Source organism: Protopterus annectens, chromosome 14.part0 (assembly GCF_019279795.1).
Source record: "Protopterus annectens isolate FY-2018-M chromosome 14.part0, PAN1.0, whole genome shotgun sequence".
In the NCBI taxonomy this organism is placed as follows: Eukaryota; Metazoa; Chordata; order Ceratodontiformes; family Protopteridae; genus Protopterus; species Protopterus annectens.
In genome coordinates this window covers 1,082,332,697-1,082,352,526 of record NC_056748.1, presented here as the reverse complement: position 1 = coordinate 1,082,352,526, position 19,830 = coordinate 1,082,332,697, and the positions used below count along the sequence as shown (strand labels likewise).

The 19,830-nt window shown below is 44.6% G+C and overlaps 1 protein-coding gene across 1 annotated transcript in view; it reads left to right on the top strand.

Annotated features, from left to right (window-relative positions):
- Positions 1 to 19,830, top strand: part of CFAP46 (cilia and flagella associated protein 46) — a 3,596,153-nt gene that overhangs the window by 618,711 nt on the left and 2,957,612 nt on the right. The window contains exon 13 of the mRNA XM_044056880.1: positions 2,805 to 3,033. Coding sequence (XP_043912815.1) covers positions 2,805 to 3,033 — 229 coding nt within the window. The remainder of the gene's footprint in view (positions 1 to 2,804; positions 3,034 to 19,830) is intronic.

The following is a 19,830-nucleotide window of genomic DNA, read 5'->3' as shown; positions in this document are numbered from 1 at the left end:
TGTCAGTACTGGGCATGATGCACTCAGAAGAGCTGCACTGCAGTGTCAATATTGGGCATGACCGACAGAAGTGCTGCACTGCACTGTCAGTACTGGGCATGACGCACTCAGAAGTGCTGTACAGCAGTGTAAGTACTGGGCATGACGCACTCAAAAGTGCTGCACTGTGGTATCAGTACTGGGCATGACACACTCAGAAGTGCTGCCCTGCAATGTCAGTACTGGCCATGACATACTCAGAAGAGCTGCACTGCAGTGTCAGTACTGGGCATGACACACAGAAGTGCTGCACTGCACTGTCAGTACTGGGCATGATGCACTCAGAAGTGCTGTACAGCAGTGTCAGTACTGGGCATGGCGCACTCAGATGTGCTGCACTGCAGTGTCAGTACTGGGCATGACACACTCAGAAGAGCTGCACAGCAGTATGAAAACTGGGCATGATGCACTCAGAAGAGCTGCACTGCAGTGTCAGTGTTGGGCATGACAGACTCAGACGTGCTGCAATGCAGTGTCAGTACTGGGCATGACGCACTCAAAAGTGCTGCACTGCGGTATCAGTACTGGGCATGACACACAAGTGCTGCACTGCACTGTCAGTACTGGGCATGACGCCCTCAGAAGTGCTGTACAGCAGTGTCAGTACTGGGCATGGCGCACTCAGATGTGCTGCACTGCAGTGTCAGTACTGGGCATGACACACTCAGCTGCACTGCAGTGTCAGTACTGGGCATGACACACTCAGAAGAGCTGCACAGCAGTATAAATACTGGGCATGATACACTCAGAAGAGCTGCACTGCAGTGACAGTACTGGGCATGACGCACTCAGAAGTGCTGAACTGCAGTGTCAGTACTGGTCATGACGCACTCAAGAGCTGCACTGCAGTGTCAGTACTGGGCATGGCGCACTCAGATGTGCTGCACTGCAGTGTCTGTACTGGGCATGGCGCACTCAGATGTGCTGCATTGCAGTGTCAGTACTGGGCATGACGCACTCAAAAGTGCTGTACAGCAGTGTCAGTACTGGGCATGATGCACTCAGAAGTGCTGTATAGCACTGTCAGTACTTGGCATGACACAGACGTGCTGCACTGCAGTGTCAGTACTGGGCATGACACACTCAAGTGCTGTACAGCAGTGTCAGTACTGGGCATGACACACTCAGTAGTGCTGTACACAAGTGTCAGTACTGGGCAGGACACAGTCATAAGTGCTGCACTGCAGTGTCAGTACTGGGCATGACTCGCTTAGAAGTGCTGCACTGCAGTGTCAGTACTGGGCATGACACTCAGAAGTGCTGCACTGCAGTGTCAGTACTGGGCATGGCACACTCAGAAGTGCTACACTGCACTGTCAGTACTGGGCATGACGCACTCATAAGTGCTGTACAGCACTGTCAGTACTGGAAAATTTAATGCAGTTACCACATGTGGAAGTAGAAGCCAGTGTCTTCTGATCTTTAAGCACCAAAGACAATTGTACTCCGTGTTGAGCTACTGAGAATGCCGTATTCATACATCTTGATGGTCTTGATGGTGTTGAGCTACTGAGACTGCCGTATTTGTGCAGATTGATGGTCTTGATGGGGGAGCTCTTAATCATTGATAGTGATTTTCTGCTTTTCCAAAGAAAATAAAAGAAAATCATAAATTTGGACTGTTTGAGTATTGGAAAAACATGGGATTTTTTATTGAATTTGACATTTTAATACAGCATATTCATTTGCGACGGCCAGTATTTCTTCTTATATTTGCTGTTTATAATACTGTTAAAGTGCTTTGTATCTACAGTGTGTCTTATTTTTGCATATATTACTCTAAAATTAGAATTCCCAGTCATCACTGTGATTTTGTTATGCTTAAGATTCATTGGCATAATTTTTAGATTTCATCTTGTAAAACAATTTTTTTTTTTTTTTTTTAAGAACCATGTGTCAGTGTCCCTGCTGTTAGTGGAGCATGCATCCCCAAGTATGTGTCACTGTCGTTCCACTTAGTGTCCTCATTCGTGTCTCTGCTTGGTCAGATCCAGTGGTACCTGGACTATTGCTTAATCCCAAGTCTAGATAATCTGAGTAATTGTGAGGGCCTTATCCATCTCCTTGGAACTAAAGCAGGTGTACATACTGATGTGACAGCATTGTGAGATTGCAATTCTTTTTTAGATACAAACAGCATATGCTTTTTTATATGTATATATGTTTTTTATGTGCACTATATATTTTTTATTTCCACTGTTTTTATGTATGCATGTAAGTTTGCTTGATGTTTATATGTTTGAGGGGTATGAATGCCACTTTAAAGGTTAATTCAAGTCAGTTTGTATTTCCTCTCTTGTGATTGGGCTATTGGTATTTGAATTTTTATAAAAGGTTTTTTCATCATTAAGTTTTATGGTCTGAAGAAGCTTGTTAGCAAAAGCGCTTACCGTGTTTGTGCTGTGCAATAAAAGAATTTTATGTTTTTAAACTCCTTGGGACTGCCTGGTTGCTTCGCTGTGATATCTACAGGATTATTTGCAATTCTTTTGTGTTTTCTTATATGTAGGATGTGGAGGAGAGACTCTTTTCTTTTTGATATAATCTGATTTAGATGTGCAGCTGTAAAGTGGCAAGCTGAAGAATGCTTTCGCCATAAGGTGCTAATCCTTGGGGAAGGTGTAGCTGTAAAAATGAGTTATTAGGTGTTGATTGAAGGATCTCAAATGCTTTAGCTATTGAAAGGTTTTAGCAGGTTGGTGGTTACTTGCAGTGCATTTTCAATAAAGTAAACTTACAAATACATAATCTCATTTTTCTTGTAGCCTAATGATTCAGTTTCGTTGTCAAGTACATGTAGAGATTGCACAGATTGAAGATGATGAAGATCAAATAGAATCTGCTATTGAACATGCCAAAAAAGCACTGCACCTGGATGAGAAATTATGCTCTCATGAGTTTCTTGAAGTGCTTCTTCATCGCCTTCAGTTACGTGCCACATTGTATGAGACACCCAAAAGCAGCGAGGATCATGCTGCTATGATTATTGAGCAGGTATATTCCAATATAAGTACATGCACACTTTATTTTTTATGAGAAAGAATTATTTACATTGTACAATACAAAATTAGTTCGGCTTGCTTTATCCACCCACCCCTTGAAGAGCAACTGCCATCGACAGAGTTTACTAAGTAAGTGGAGACTGGAAGTAGATTGCCAGGTCTGTCTTGTATATCTCACACTCCCACACAGACACTAACATTTTTAAATAAACGTTTGGGGCAAATTGAGTATGGCATTATTAACAATTTCATGAAGTATAAATTCATTTTAGTTTTCATTGCAGGGAGTAACTGCTGAGTGTTTAAATAGTATGAAAATGCAACCCCACACAACCTAAATCTGACTGAACAGAAACTGGTTTGTTGTCAGAAATCTTGTTTTTATTTATTTTATTCATTCTTTTAGCAATGTTAAAATATCAAAACTACACCACACACACAATTTGTTTAACTTTCATTATTTAGGATAGGCTAAATAAAAAAGCCATCAGGCTACTGTGGTTAAACAGCGTATGGGTTATTTCAATGAAGGCAGACTTCTTGAAGAACATACAGATGAAGACAGTTAGCTGACAGCCAATAGGTGGATTGCAGTGCTAAAGGAAAATATCCTGCAAAAAACATCCTTCCTATTTGAGACTTGAGTTTTGCTTTAGAAAGATTAGTGCATAATAATAACACCTGTTTGGTAACCAGGTAGGCCCACTGGACATACAGTCCCTTCTTAGGAGCAAAGTCTGGATAAGTGACATGCTCAGTAACAGACAGTAGGTGTGACATCCAGACAGTATCCCATTGAGCTGCCACCAAATAATGTGATGTTCAGACAGTACCCCACCGGACTGTCAACAATAATGTGACATCTCCCAGTATCCTGGCTCAATAACTAAGGAGCTTCAATCCTCACTACTGACTCTAATGCGAGACTGTCACTTAAACATGAGTAATAGTTTACATTTTTCCCTTGAGCACAACAGGAACATGCTCTATAATCTGGGACTGGACTGTATACTTCTGTCCAGCTCTGTTTAACTCCTTATTACACACTTCATTGCAATGTGTCCCAGTTTAAAATCTCTGGTACACTCACACTTAAATTAAATTTCAAACATCCAAACACTTCTGGGAAAGCCTGATACAGATTTCCAGCTGTGTCCCTTCCCCAAAATAATATGGTAATGTTGCCACTAATTAGAGTGTCTTTATGCCTTTTTAAAGGGGTACCCAATTATGAAAATTAAATATTAAAACAAATAGTAAACGACCTAAGCAGCCAGGCTTTCAGAGTGGCCTGGGAAGTTATCACGGCAAGTATAAGCATTCTCAAATCACTAAAGAAAACCAGCCACAATGTAAGTTAATATGCAAGTTAATAAAAATATTTAATAGTGAGCAAAATAATTAAAAATATAAAACAGTAATTTCCAATAAACAAACAAAAGTCAATCACCAGGAAAATGAAATCAGTACTGAAGGATAGTTATCCAACATTTAGAAAAACTCTAACTGATCTAATTGATTAGTTATAAATTCTTATCTGATTGAAGAACACTCTCCCTGATCTAAATTAAATTATTACAATAGAGCAAAGGTAGGCTTACAGTTCTTGGCGAGTCCTATTAGGTATCCCCTGCACAGTACATCTGTGATCAGCTCACAGCTTGTTAACTGACAACTAACAACTGACATTTTGTAACTGACAACTGACTGTTAACTGTCTTCAGCAGGCTTTTTATAGACTAGCCTGTCATAACCGTTCTAATTATAATTTTCATTTCATATTTTGAAAATCAACCAACAGCTGTTTATGAATGTTTCTTCCTGTCTTGCAGCTTCTGACAGTAACAAATAGCAACTGTCAACATTCCAATGACATCATCTGCAGGTCAGATGAATCTGAGACAGTTTGCCTTTAGAATCTTTCTTCACAAATATGCGCAGTTAGAAGTGTAAAAGGACACTGTTCAAGTCTTTAAAACATTCTTTACAAACAGATTATAAATCGGCATGTAAAAATGTATTTACAGTATCATAGCTAATCAAGCGGGCATATAATACACAGGTTCATAGTATCATAGGAGGTTAATAGGCTATTGGCCCTGAGGCCCTTATAAGCCTAACCAAGAGTTTAGCCCATGTTTAGACAACTCAGCACCCGATGTCCCTGTCCAGCAGGGCCATGGGAGGAATCCTAGGGGTATATTTTCTGTTTCCCATCCAGTTATTCAGGTTGCGTTTAAAAAGGAATAAAGAGGTACTCTGATGTGGAGAGGGAGTCTATTCCATAGATGGGGAGGCTCTGGGACACAAATCTGTCCCACCAACAAGTCTTGCTGATGTCACAGACCAGGTTGAGTCTGCACATGTAGACTACTCGCGTGGAGCTTGACTTGCGGATATGCAGTAGTCCCATCAAGGTAGGGTCCATGATCGCTTTGTATGCCAGACAGAGGTCACTTCTGAGGAGTATGTATGAAACTGAGTAGAGGGATATGGCTTTTAGCCTATCCGTGTATGGTAGATGTTTGAGGCCCTGGATTCTCCTGGTGAGGAACCTCTGTGGTCTCTCCAGCTGCTGCATTTGCTTTGCGAGGTACATGCAGATAGGGGCATTGTGCTCAGTAATAGGCCTTATAAGGGAAGAATACAGGGATGTTTTGACCTCCCTGTCTCTGGATGAGATACCTTTACTTATGAGGTGGGCCATGTAGAAGGCTTTCTGTGCAACAGAAGCAGCGTGGTGGTCAAAAGTCAGGTTGCTATCAACCTGAGTGCCCAAATCCCTCACGACTGATTGCATGCTTAGGATGTTGTTATTAATGTGATAATTTTGGGATGTCACTCTCCCCGAAAAGGATGATGATGCATTTTTTAGTATTCAGCTTGAGGCCATGTTTCTGGCACCGATCATTTGTCTGAGTGAGACCCTCTTGGAGGATGTCTACATCACTAGGGGAATTGATGACAGTACCCTGCTTGCATTCATCTGCAAACTTGGTCAGCCATAGCCCACTGGTTTTGGCCTGCACCTCAGAAAAGCATATCCCAAATAAAGGCCCCAAGACTGAAAATCGGGGTACGCCACTTGTTATGGGTCTACTGCCTGAGGTGGCTTCCCCTATTTTGACTAAGTGGGTTCTATCTGTAAGCCAATTTGCCACCCATATAGTTACATATGGATTGATACCTAGTTGAGAGAGTTTATCTGTTATGCCCGAGTGGGGAATAGTATCAAATGTGTTGGCCAGGTCAAGGTAGGCGGTGTGCACCATCTTCTGCTCATCCATGGCTTTGGTGACTGTCTCAAAGAAGTCAAGCAAATTTAGCAGACATGACCTCCCCCTGATGAAGCGAAACTGTGTGGGATCAAGTGTTTGGAGGTTACCAGTGTCCTCGTTAATGAGGCCCATGATAATCTGTTCCACGGCCTTGCAGATCAGGCTAGTTAAACTGATGGGTCTTTAATTTTCTGGATTGGTGGATGCTCCACCTTTGTGTAAAGTGATGACTGTGGCTGTCCTTCACTCAGCTGGGATGAAGCCGGTACTCAGGCTTTGGTTGAATCATGTGCCTAATGGTGCTTCATGTTTCTGCCTGAGCTCACGTGGGATGCAGCCTGGGATGTTATCGAGTCGCATGGAGGCTGTATTTTTGCCTTTGATAGAGCAGTGATGACCTGTTCCCTATTTATAAGAGGAAGGGGGCAGGTACTGGGGATGTCCTGATTTACACATGGGGACAGAGGGGTAATGTTTTTGTTGAATCTGTCAGCCAGCAACTTTGCTATAGCTACAGCATTTTTATATGTGGTGTCCTTGACCACCAGTTCTAAACAGATCTGGGTGCTTCCTTTGAGGTTGCGGACATATGTGAAGAAGACCTTGTGATTGCCTCTAGTAGATGTGGCCAATTTGGACTCCAAGTTTGCTTTGGAGGATTTCACTAGTGCTCTTATTTGCTTGCTTAGACTAAGGAGACATTACTTCCAGTTGGGCACCTGCTCCTTCTTGGTCTTGGACAGCACTTTTTTTCCTTTTGTTATAGAGTTTTCTATTGCAGATGTCCACCAGACAGGTTTACTCTTCCTTATGGACGATGATTTAGTCCTTTCCGGGTATTCCTGATTCCATGCATCTATATAAATGCTCTTATAGTGCTTTGGTATAGTGTTGGATGTTTGTGCCAGTTCCTACAGAGGAGGAGGGGGCTGTGAAACTGTTTATACCATCCCTCAGGTGGCTGTAATCAGCTTTGGAGAACTACATCACACAGTTTTAATCCTCTGCACCAACTGCCAATCTTATTGAGCCTGCATTTTAAACTCTCTTAATAATTATTGTCTTGTAAAACAATTAATGTTAAGTTGTCTATCTCGCCTTCGTTTCTTGCTTGTTGGGATCGGAGCCAATCCTCGGCACTGACTCGGCCATCTTCTATAGCTCGAGAGCTGTTTACTGGCTCGAGGCTACCCCTTATTCCATGATGCCTAGCGCTAGCTACCCAGATCTTGTTTGCCGCTTCAGCTGCGAGGTTCATTGTTACTGGCTCAGGCTTGTATAAGTTTTATTGAACTGCTTTTTCTGTTAGATTAGGGTTTTTCTGGTAGTTTATTGTTTAAAATAGTAGTCGATAACTAGTTTGTTGTAGTTTAGTGTATTTGTAGCTTTCCCTTAGAACTTGTTTTTATTGGGGAGTTCTCCCCCCCCCCCTTTCCCTCTTGTAGGTAGCATCTTAGTTTAAGCCTTTTCTTCTTTCTGATTGTTAGGTAGCCAAGTTAGAGGCTTCCTAGTTTAAAAAAAAAAAAAAAAAAAAAACTATCTTTAACTGTAGTACACTGTGTGTTTTTTGTTTTGTTGGTGGATAGTGTTTAGTATTAGTTCTGCTGTTCGGCCTTTTGGCCAAAACAACTCAGTGTAGTATCTGTCTAGTTGTGGATATGTCTAAAGAATCCAAGGTGTCTGGATTCAAGAATTGTGACTCATGCTGCCAGAAATTGTCTCTGACAGATGGGCACACTTCTTGCGTCTATTGCTTAGGTGTAGTGCACCTGCAGGACTCTTGTTCTGTATGCCTTGCATTTAGCCCAAGAGTTCTGCAGGAGCACAAAAATAAGCTTATTTTGAGGGGTCTTCTTAAGCCCCAGGATTCACCGGCCAAGGCTCAGCCTGTGAAATCTCCTAAAATGACCAAATCATCGTCTCCCAGCTCGGAGCTGTCATTGGCCCAAGCCTTACCAACTACTTTGGTTCCGGCCTGAACCGAGGAGACTGCCTCCCCATCAGCTCCAGCAGTACCTTCGGAGCCGTCGCGGACACACAAGAGGCCAAGGTCCCCTTCTCTAGAGTCTATACATTCGTCTCCTCGGTCTCCCCTGTTACAGAGTGACCGCAGTCACAGATCCTCCCACTCTTCTCGGTCCTGTAGGCTCTCGGATCACGATGTGGAGAGAGTGGCCAGTAGGTTGTTGAAGTCGCAGGCACTGGCCAAAATGTTGTCCAGCCCTCCTCAACAGGTGTCTGCTCTGTCCATTTCTATTGATGTTCCTCCTCCGACTCCATTGAGCTCGGAGCCGGAGTTTGTTGGGGTTCGAATCGTGGAACCGTCAGCTCCGATAACAATTTCTCCTTTGGTTCCGTCATCGGCTCTGATCCCCTCGATGGTGCCGTCCGTCGAGGGATCTGGGCGCCGAGACTCCCTCGTCGGCTCCGAGGGGGGTGAGTGCCATCGGACCCTTGTCCGAACCCGTTCTCCCTCTTGGAGCGTCGGCGCAGGTGAGCTCGGCTCCTACATCGGCCTCGGAGCCGTCTCCCTCGGTGTGGAGGAGGATTCTGGTTTCCTCGGAACCGGAGCCTTCTCTGCATCGTGGCAGAGACGCCTTCGATGTCATGAGGAGTGTACTGGCCTCTGAGTCAGCTCCACTTTCGACCCCACTGGCTCTGTCCCCTGTAGTGCCTGCGGCAATCTCTGCCTCTCCTCCAGACCCCAAGCGTGGGGAACTGGCACTCCAGAGCACCCCATTGGGTGTTTCCTCTTCTTCCGAGGCCTCCCCTGATCATTCAGAGGAGCCCCCTCGGAAGAGGAAGTGCAAGAGGAAGCACATTGACTTCCCCGAGTCTGTCACTTCGGATATGGATTTGGATGAATCGGAAGGGTCCCCGAGATACCCCTCTGAAGATGTTTCCTTTTCGGACATCCTAGAAATGCTTAAGCAGAGGGGGAACTGGAATGCCCTAGCCCCTACTGAAGATGAATCTGTATTCCTGGATGCATTCAGTTCCCGACCTTCCACCTCCTGGGTTTCTCCACCTTTCGATCTACTAATGTCAGTGGTGGCTTGAAGGGCTTGGTCAGCCCCGGATACAGTGGAACCAACCCTGAGGGGACCCGGCAAGTTTATCACTGCACCCCCTGATAAACAGTTTCTTACTAAGGGTGTTCCCGTAGATGCCATGGTGGTAGCAGCAGCCACTAAAAAGGAGTTAGCGGAAACTTCTTCCTCTGTCCATCCTCCTAACAAGGAGTCTAGGACCATGCATAGATATCGGAAGTGAATGTTTGCTTCAGTGACCTTTTCCATGAGGTCACTGAATTACTTATGCCATTTTACCAGGCTTCAGAGGGATCTCCTGAAAGAGCTCGGAGATACCCTTCAGGATCCATCAACTGAAGGGGCTCAAGCTAAAGTGGCTTCCGAGCTGGCGACCCTTAATTCTGTAGTCAACTCCTCCATGAGGCTCATTTCCTATGCAGCCGATGGTGCGAGTAGAACCACAGGTACAGGTGTGGCCCTTAGGAGATATGCATGGATGCGGCTGTGTAACTTTGCGGAACCCTTTAGAGTGTCGTTCACCAATACTCCCTTTGACGGTTCCTTTCTTTTTGGACCACAGGTGAAAGACACTCTGACTAGGTGTGAACAGGAAGGCAAGACTTTCTCTGCCATGGGAGTCCGTTTTTCCACTCCTTCCAGACCATACCCCAAGGGTCAGAAGTGGTAAAATGTGGTTTTGGAAATCCCAGGGAGCCTCGCCTGACACACGTAGTGATTTTTCCTCCAGGGGCAGAGGAGGAAACAACAACAGACGCCGCCCTCGTGGCAGAGGGGGTCCGCAGAACAGGGCAGCAGAGAATACTTCTCTGACAAGCCCTTCCGGCATCCCTGAAGGGTTGCCCGGCTGCCCGCCTCTGGAGGCAGTCTGGGGAAGACTTTCACTGTACCCAAAAGCCTGGCAAAACCTGACGCGAAACTAATGGGTACACTCAATTATATCCGGAGGCTACATAATTCCCTTCTTTCAACCCCCCTTATCATCAAGCAACTCCCTTCCAGATGTTCCACCCAATCTGAGGGCCCAAGCAGTCATAGAAGTTTCAAGACTGCTAGAAAAAGAGTCATCCAGGAAGTCCCGGCAGACCAACATGGATCCGGAACTTACTCAAGGTTCTTTTTGGTACCAAAAAAGACAGGGGACTGGAGACCAATATTGCATCTCAGCAGACTAAACAAGTCTGTTCAAAGAACAAGGTTTCGGATGGTCACGCTACAGTCCATTCTACCCTTTTTGGGTCAGGACAATTGGATGTGCTCAACAGATCTTCAGGATGCGTACTATCACATCAAAATGGACGGGCGCTCCAGGAAGTTTCTTCGCTTCTGGCTGGGAGCCAGTCATTACCAGTTCCGAGCTCTGCCCTTTGGTCACACCACAGCCCCCAGGGTGTTCACCAAATGCATGGCAGTAGTCACGGCTCACCTGAGGCGTTGAGGATTCCAGGTGTTTCCATATCTAGATGACTTGCTCCTTACTGCTACTACCAGGCATCAACTCCTTCAAGCCAGGGATTATGCAATTACAATTTGTGCCCAGCTAGGCATTACTATAAATTTCGAAAAATTTGCCTTGTTGCCCTGTCAATCTATTACCTATATAGGAGCAGATTTAGATACAAGAAGTATGTCCGCAAGGCTACCGCCAGACAGGGTGGCCACAATTTGGCAGCAAGTTCATATCCTCATGCAATGCAAAAGGGTACAAGTCAGGTTGGTCCTTCAAACTCTGGGTTCTATGGCAGCGGCAATTCTTCTGATACCTCTGGCACATTTTCACATGAGAATTCTTCAGTGGCTTCTTTTCACACAGTGGTCCTTTCAACAGCTTCCCATGTCTCACATGATCATGATTACAGAAACATGCAAAAGGCACCTTTCCTGGTGGATGGTCTCCCCACTAGTATCTCAGGGCAGACCATTCATCCAGCCCCCTCTGGTTGCCACAGTGACCACGGATGCTTCACTGATAGGGTGGGGGGGGCATTATCAGGGCAGGACAGTCCAAGGCACTTGGCAGCCTCACGAGTACCGTCTGCACATAAATGTCTTGGAGATGAGAGCCGTGCTCCTAGGGTTGCAAGCCCTTCAGGACTCTTTCCCTTCTGGGACCATTACAATTCAAACGGACAACATGTCAGTGGTGTGGTACATCAACAAGCAGGGTGGAACCAGGTCCTACCCCCTATGTCGAAAAGCACTCAGACTCTGGCAGTGGGTGATTTCCTCCCAACGGTTTCTGATTGCAACGCACATCCCTGGGAAGTCCAACGTCATAGCGGACAGGCTCAGCAGAGCTTTTCTCATACCTCACGAGTGGTCTTTGAATCAGGTAGTTGTGGATCTGATCTTCCTCAAATGGGGACAGCCTTGCTGTGATCTGTTTGCCACCCCCTCCCAACAGCAAATGCAGCAACTACTTCTCCCTTTTACCGCTTCCCGGTCACCCTCCCAGGGACGCTGTAGTCCACGATTGGCCGCGGGGACTTCTTTATGCCTTCTCTCCGTTCCCTCTTATACCCAAACTCATGCAGAAAGCTAATCTGTTGGGTTGCAAAATGATCTTCATTGCCCCCTACTGGCCTCGACAGATATGGTTTTCTTTCCTGCACCATTACCCCCTCGAGCAGCCCTGGACTCTGGATCCTATTCCAGACCTGCTGATTCTTCAGTCAGGAGAGCTGCATCGATCCCCCCAAACACTCCAGCTCACAGCTTGGTTGATCCAATTCCAACCCTAGCCAGGCTTCCCAACATTTCCCCGGCTGTGCATGAGATTGTCTCCTCTCACAAATCCGCTACTAGGAAGACTTATGCTAGCAAATGGAAACGTTTCTCTTGTTGGGCAGAGGCTAGGAACATGGATCCCTTTTCAGCCCCAGTTCACGAAATCTTGGAGTTCCTAACAGAGCTTTTTCATTCTGGGTCCACTTCTGCTACAATCAGGGTTCAACTAGCGGCCATCTCTAACTTTCATGTTGGTTTTTCTAATATAAACATTGTGTCATAAGCTGTGTAAAGCCTTTCTCAGAGGGACTACTCTCCTTAGGCCCCCAGTGAGAGATCCCCCTCCTCCTTGGGACCTTAATTTGGTACTAACCTCCTTGATTATGCCCCCTTTTGAACTGGCAGCATCCTGCTCCATTAAGTTTCTATCTTGAAAAACTCTTTTTCTGGTAGCTATTACCTCAGCCAGACGTGTCTCGGAACTTCTGGCACTAAGTGTTCGTCCTCTGTACTTAGTTTTTCATAAGGACAGGGTTGCTCTGAGAACTAATCCCTCCTTCCATCCAAAAGTCTGCTCAGAAAATAATCTAAACCAGTCTATAGACCTCCCTGTGTTGTTCCCTAACCACACCAACAAGGCAGAATACAAATTACACCTTTTGGATGTTCATAGACAATTGCGTTTTTGCCTGCATAGAACGAAGGATATAAGAAAGTCGGACAAACTTTTCCTTTCCTATGCTAAGGACAAACAGGGTCTTCCAGTTTCCAAAGTGACCCTGTCCAGGTGGTTGTCTCACATTATTACCTTAATTTATCAACTATGGAACAAAGCGTTGTCTATCAAACCGAAAGGTCATTCTACTAGGGCTTTGGCCACCTCTGTAGCCTTCCAGTCTAGGTTGCCCATGGACTCTATCTGTGCCTCTGCTACGTGGGCAAATCCTCATACCTTTATTTCTCATTACAAGTTAGACATGGTCTCCAGGAGTAGAGCTAACTTTGGTTCCATTGTTCTGAAGAGTCTGTTCCAATGAGCCGCCCAGGATCGTAGGTGCTAGGGACGCTGTCCCAACAAGCAAGAAACAAAGGCGAGAGAGACAACTTAACATAAAGAAGTTATGTACCTACCATAACGTTCCATGTTAGTTGTCTTCATCTCTTCTCCTTTCTTGCTTCCTCCCTCCATCCCCCTGCCTTATTGGACCGAGAGGAGTTCAGGTTTCACTGGCTGAGTGTTCCCTGGTTTGTTTCCTCTACTGACTTAGAGATTATGACAGGTAGGTTTAACCTTCTGCTTGGAGGGGTTTCATTCTATAGCTATGGCTCGGGTTAGCTATTTCAAACGAGATCTGGGTAGCTAGTGCTAGGCATCATGGGATAAGGTGTAGCCTTGAGCCAGTAAACGGCTCTCGAGCTATAGAAGATGGCTGAGTCGGAGGCGAGTATCTGCTCCGATCCCAACAAGCAAGAAAGAAGGCGAGATGAAGACAACTAACATGGAACGTTATGGTAGGTACATAACTTCTTTTTCTTGTGGATGTGATGTTAGCAAAGAGTCTTAGAAATGCAGACTGAAATGAATTCTTAACCTTGTAGGTTTTCACAGGTAAAGTGTACCTTTACATATAACTCTGACTTTTATGTCTAAAGTTATGATAGATATGCTGTTTAATCAGAAACTGCAGTATTCTGCCTTTTATGTTCATTGACAGAGTAAACGAGAATTGCTAATGTGCAGTATGTAGCCTTGTAGACTGCTTTTTACTTCCATGTTCAGGATTGTGAGTTTTAGAAGTTGAACCAACATTTTGACTCTTATGCCTTATATGGCTGTGGAAATCACATGGATCATTTCAAAGTGGATTAGTAAGTGTGTGTGTGTGTGTGTGTGTGTGTGTGTGTGTGTGTGTGTGTATTCAGCATGCATAAAAGTGCTATGGGTTACATTCAGTTTGACAGAATAGCTTTTATTAACAAAAGGAATCAACTGTTTCAATCTGTCATCATTTTTTTTTGTCCAAATAGCTACAGGGTGAAACAGAGATAATCAAACAGTAGGTATAAAGTAGCTTTTCCTTCTCCATGCTGTTGTACTGTCTGAGTTAATATATCTAGGGATGCCCTTTTTTATCGCTGTTACAGTCTTCTTTATTGTTGGAATATCCTCCCAAGTGTAGCCAAACATTTGAACAGCATACCAAAGCCTTTACACCATCCAGGCATTGTGCATCGCATTTATGTCCTACGTGTAAGCCATAAATTGCATATGTGATATATAGATGGGTAATCCTCAGAACTTCTTTGGCTCCTGTCTAGATGCTACGTCTAAATCTAATCTGTATGCTGTTCACAGAATTGGTTCATCTTCATCTACCAAGCATTTTTAAGATAAGTGTTTCATCGGGGTTGCTTCCTTTCTTTTTTTCTTCCTTGTATTTTGTTTTTATGTCATCCAGGAAGGGAAAATATGGGTGTGGGAGGCAGAGTCCCCATAAAGATATACTTGAGAAGTGCCTTTTTTTGTTTGGGTGCTACACACAACCATATACATCTTAACATTTGTCAAAATTTTGTCCCTCAAACACCGTGCAGTAATTTGTCATCCTCCTCTATTTAGAAAACCAGCATCTGAAGATTTTGTCTCAGGGTATCATGGCCAAATCTTTCTGCCCTGAGGTTCAGCTGCCACTCAGAAAAAAGCCAAAAAGGCATGTACAGGTCCTGCTGCTGCCCAGCCTCTAGTGGACATCTCCACTGGGTTGGATGAAGAACCCGGCACCAACAACAGTTCCCTCTTCCTCTACCCAGTTGGAGGCCAACAAGGAGCTGTCTACCAGCATGTCCTCAGAGGCTGTGCATACATCTGGTGAAAATGTAGAGGGGAAACTATGGTTGATTATATCTGAGAAGCCTAGATTCCCCAGATATTAGTTAGGGAAGAGGTGCCTGGTACCCTTATCTAATCTAGGCAGGAGACTGAACTTCCTAGATTTGATAAAGCAGATGTTCCTTTAAAAAGGAAATAAACACAAAATATGTGGCTTCTGTGGCAAAGGATCCTCACAAAGAGTGGCAGGACATTACTCCGGGGCTGTTCAGTGCCCTTATGTTCCTGAAACCCCCCACAAGGGTTGTCTGTCTCTGGTTCTGCTCTTCCTGGTCTTCCACTCCTTCTAAAAGGCCTAAGGATTCTGATTCTCCAGAAGAAGAGTTGGATTCTGGTGAAGAGTCCTTGGCATATTCCTACCCAGATCCACTCTCCTCTCACCTTGGGATCTGCTGAAGACTCACTCTTCCCCCCTTTTTGAAGTTATGTTTGGGGTTACAGTGGTCAACATGATGGAACACTTTAAGACTGATGACAGATATTCGAGGTTCAAAAGAGATATTATGAACTCTTGCATCTAGACCTTCTGCATTCCCTACTGTTTTATGTGTCCTTTTAGATCCATTTTCAGCAGCTACTCAGGCTTATGACACTCACCCTCCAACCCCTAAGAAGACAGACAGATCATAAGTATTTGTATTAAAGTTTTTCATCTGATCCTGCTGTTGTCTTCATGTCCAAAGATAAGCCATCAAAAATGCTATCTTTTTCTAAGCTTTTACCTTCTGATAAATGCAGCTGTACTGTGGAGAGGTATGGTCAAAAAGTGTATACTTCTACTACTTTGGTATTTAGGGCCATTAATTATCATACTCGCGTGACTAGATGTGTCCTGGCTCTTCTTTCCCATCTTGGGGAATCTTACTGATATGCCTGATTTGGGCAGTAAGACTTCTGCCCTTTCTTTTTTTGAGTTCTTCCTCTCAGGTGGCTCACAATTCCATTTAAAGCAGTTATGATGCTGCTGATGCCTCTTCTAGGGCAGCCGCATTTAGCTATGTCATGAGAAGATACTCTTGACTGTGTCTTCAACCCTTACCTGAAGACATTAAGGCCAAACATATAGATTTCAGCCTTAGTCAGAATCTCTTTGGTACTGTTGCTGCAGAATTGTTTAAAACCCTTCAGGATAAGGGTAAAGTTATGCAGGACCTGAAGCAAGTCTTTGTTTCTCCTTTTCCTGCATTCTGTAGGAATTATCCTTTTAAATCTTCTTTTGTCCATATGCAATCTAGACAGTCTGCTGGGAGCAAGAGGGCTCCTAAGCATATTTTCCCAGACAAGCTCTCCCAGAATTTTAGAGGTCTATAACCTTATTTTCCTGACAAATCTGTCTGTATCTGACATCCAGCATACTTTCAGCCTTGAGAAGATGCTAATGTCCCTCAGGCTGACTCTCTTCTTGTTTGGTAACAGATAACCAGAGATGCCTGGGGTTTGGTAACAGATAACCAGAGATGCCTGGGGTTTGGTAACAGATAACCAGAGATGCCTGGGGTTTGGTAACAGATAACCAGAGATGCCTGGGGTTTGGTAACAGATAACCAGAGATGCCTGGGGTTTGGTAACAGATGACCAGAGATGCCTGGGGTTTGGTAACAGATGACCAGAGATGCCTGGGGTTTGGTAACAGATGACCAGAGATGCCTGGGGTTTGGTAACAGATGACCAGAGATGCCTGGGGTTTGGTAACAGATGACCAGAGATGCCTGGGGTTTGGTAACAGATGACCAGAGATGCCTGGGGTTTGGTAACAGATGACCAGAGATGCCTGGGGTTTGGTAACAGATGACCAGAGATGCCTGGGGTTTGGTAACAGATGACCAGAGATGCCTGGGGTTTGGTAACAGATGACCAGAGATGCCTGGGGTTTGGTAACAGATGACCAGAGATGCCTGGGGTTTGGTAACAGATGACCAGAGATGCCTGGGGTTTGGTAACAGGTAACCAGAGATGCCTGGGGTTTGGTAACAGGTAACCAGAGATGCCTGGGGTTTGGTAACAGGTAACCAGAGATGCCTGGGGTTTGGTAACAGGTAACCAGAGATGCCTGGGGTTTGGTAACAGATAACCAGAGATGCCTGGGGTTTGGTAACAGATAACCAGAGATGCCTGGGGTTTGGTAACAGATAACCAGAGATGTCTGGGGTTTGGTAACAGATAACCAGAGATGCCTGGGGTTTGGTAACCGATAACCAGAGATGCCTGGGGTTTGGTAACCGATAACCAGAGATGCCTGGGGTTTGGTAACCGATAACCAGTGATGCCTGGGTACTCTCTATTATCTAAAACGGTTATTTTATGGCTTGGAAGTCGCTTCTTCAAATCACTGGCCTTTCTCTGCCTCCTCCTTGCCAGCTCCCTCATTTTTCTTTGGTTCTGCAGGATCCAGTTGAACAGAGAACCATCCAGTCAGTCCTCTTGTCCCAGCAGGGGACACATTTTATTCCAGAATGTTTCTGGTTCCCAAGAAGAAGGGGTTATAGAGGCCTGTTCTTGACTTGTCTTTTCTCAAGGTTCCTTCTTTCAGGATGTTGTCTCATCAGACATTTTTCCCTCATTTGCCTCCTAAAGCCTTTCTCTTTCTTTGGATTTGAACGATGTTTACCTCCATATTCTTATTTACTGGCTTTTTTTTTTTTTTTTACATTTTCTCTGTTTCTTCCTTTCATTAACAGATGTCCATGCATATCAGTGTTGCAATATTCCCAACAGAAGGGATCTCCTGCCAAGGATAGGCCAGTGTCCATCCAGTTTAATAAGGCCTTTAGTCCTTACAGGTGCCGTGCAAGATGTAGGGCATAAAGGTGATGTATGGATGCACACAGAACTTCTTTGCCACCAGTCTGACTGGCATCATTGAACATTGGTCTGAATGTCTTTCTTCTGTGCTGGTTACAGAGTGATTTTTTTTATAACCGCCCCTTTGGGGTTTCTCCTTATCTTCTTCTTTAGTACTGATTGGTTTCATGTTATCCAGAAAGGGGAAATATCAGTGTGGGAAGCAGATTCCCCTTAGACTGTCACTGCCAGTATCTCTTTTATTTAGGTGCTTCTCTTGACCATATGCAGTTTCTGTCTCCCAAGATATTGTCCTTAAGACCCAGAATAGGCGTCTCTCCTCCTTATCTATTTACCCAGAGAAGTAACATCTGAAGCTATTTGCTGAAGGTGCTATGGTGGAGTATTCCCTTCCTGTGGGTCAGCCATCTGACAAGAAAAAGTCCAAAAAACTTGACCCTTATGTGGCTGCTTTCCAGCCTCCCCTGGACATTTCTCTCAAGGTTCATGAAGGCCCAAAGGATCTGGTGCTTCATGCTTCAGATTCCTCTGCCTTGACCCCATTGGAGGCCGGCATGGATCCTACTCCTCGCATATCCTTGGAGGCTTTACAAATGTCTGCTCCAGTCATCAAGGGGGACCTCAGCTGATTATATCTGAAGAAGCAAGGGGATTCCACAGATTTTAATGAGGAAGGAGATCCCTACTACACTTATGAATGTCGTCAAGGGTCTGACCTTCCTAGAAAGTTTTTTGGTGATGTTCTGCAGAAAAGAAACAGAAAACCAAGCATCTTTCCCTTGCAGTTAAGGATTCCCAATGTGAATGGCAAGATTTTACTTAGGGGTTGTTTAATGCCTCAATGGCTTTAATGCCTCCTCAAGAGGTGTCTGTCTCCACCTCCCTGGTTTTCCACTCCTTTTAAAAGATCTATGGAGCTGGTCTCCTCTGATGAAGGTCAGGACTCTGGGGGAGGAGTCCTTGACTTACCCTTCCCAAATCCCTTCCCCCTTGGATTATGTTTCAGAGGAAGAGGATTCTGTTAATCCAGATTCTCCTTTGGAGGAACTCTCTTTTGGGGACACGTTTGCCATGTGATGAAATTCTTTGAAAGTGAGATTGTTCACGTTTCTGTTTTCCTGAAGAGTTATTCTAAGCTCCTTCAACTGGAATTTTCCAAACATTATGCTGTTCTGGCTGCCCTACTGGATACTTTCTCAGCAGCTTCTATGGTCCCTGATTCTCATCCCCCAGCTCCCAACAAACCTGACAGGTTTTAAAAGGTGCCTGATGAATGCAAATTCTTGTATAAATGCCCTTCTGCTGATCCATCTATAGTGTCTGTCTCTCTTGACAAGCCGTCCATGATTTTCCTGCTACCAGGCTGCTTCGTTAAGATAGTAGGGCCACGGCGAGGCTAGGCAAGAAGGTGTATACTGCAGCCACCTTATCCTTTAGGGCCATTAACTACCAGACTCGTATGACTAGGTATACTTTGGACGTCCTTTCCAGGTTATCTCTGGTCTCCCTGACTCTGAGGGAAGGCTTCTGCCTTTCCTTGTTGGGTTCACCTCTCAAGTTGCCCGCCACTCTAACAAATGCAGCTACATTGCTGCTGATGCTTCCTCTAGGGTTGCTGCATTTGGTTCTGCCATGAGGTGTTACTCGTGGCTTCATTTTATTTATTTATTTGGCATTTGTTTTCCAGGAAAGTTCCACTGGGCATGAATCTCATTTTCAGCGAAGGTCCATGGAGAAAAGCTCCAACAATACATAGTTCAGTTAATAAACTACATAATATTGTCACATGAAGTACAGTAAGAAATAGTAGAATTGACATACAGGATAAGTAAAAGTCAGGTCAGAAAATCATAGAGTGAATATTGAACAACAATCGTAGGATATTGATCACCTAATAAAGTACAATCAGTAGTGACAAACCGGGTCTATATTAGAACACCGAATGTTAAAAATTTCGAGTGTTCTAATATCGACCCGTTTTCAGCGAACACTGAAACTATCGAAGAAACAGAAAACCGAATTTTTTCCTAGGGAAAGAATTC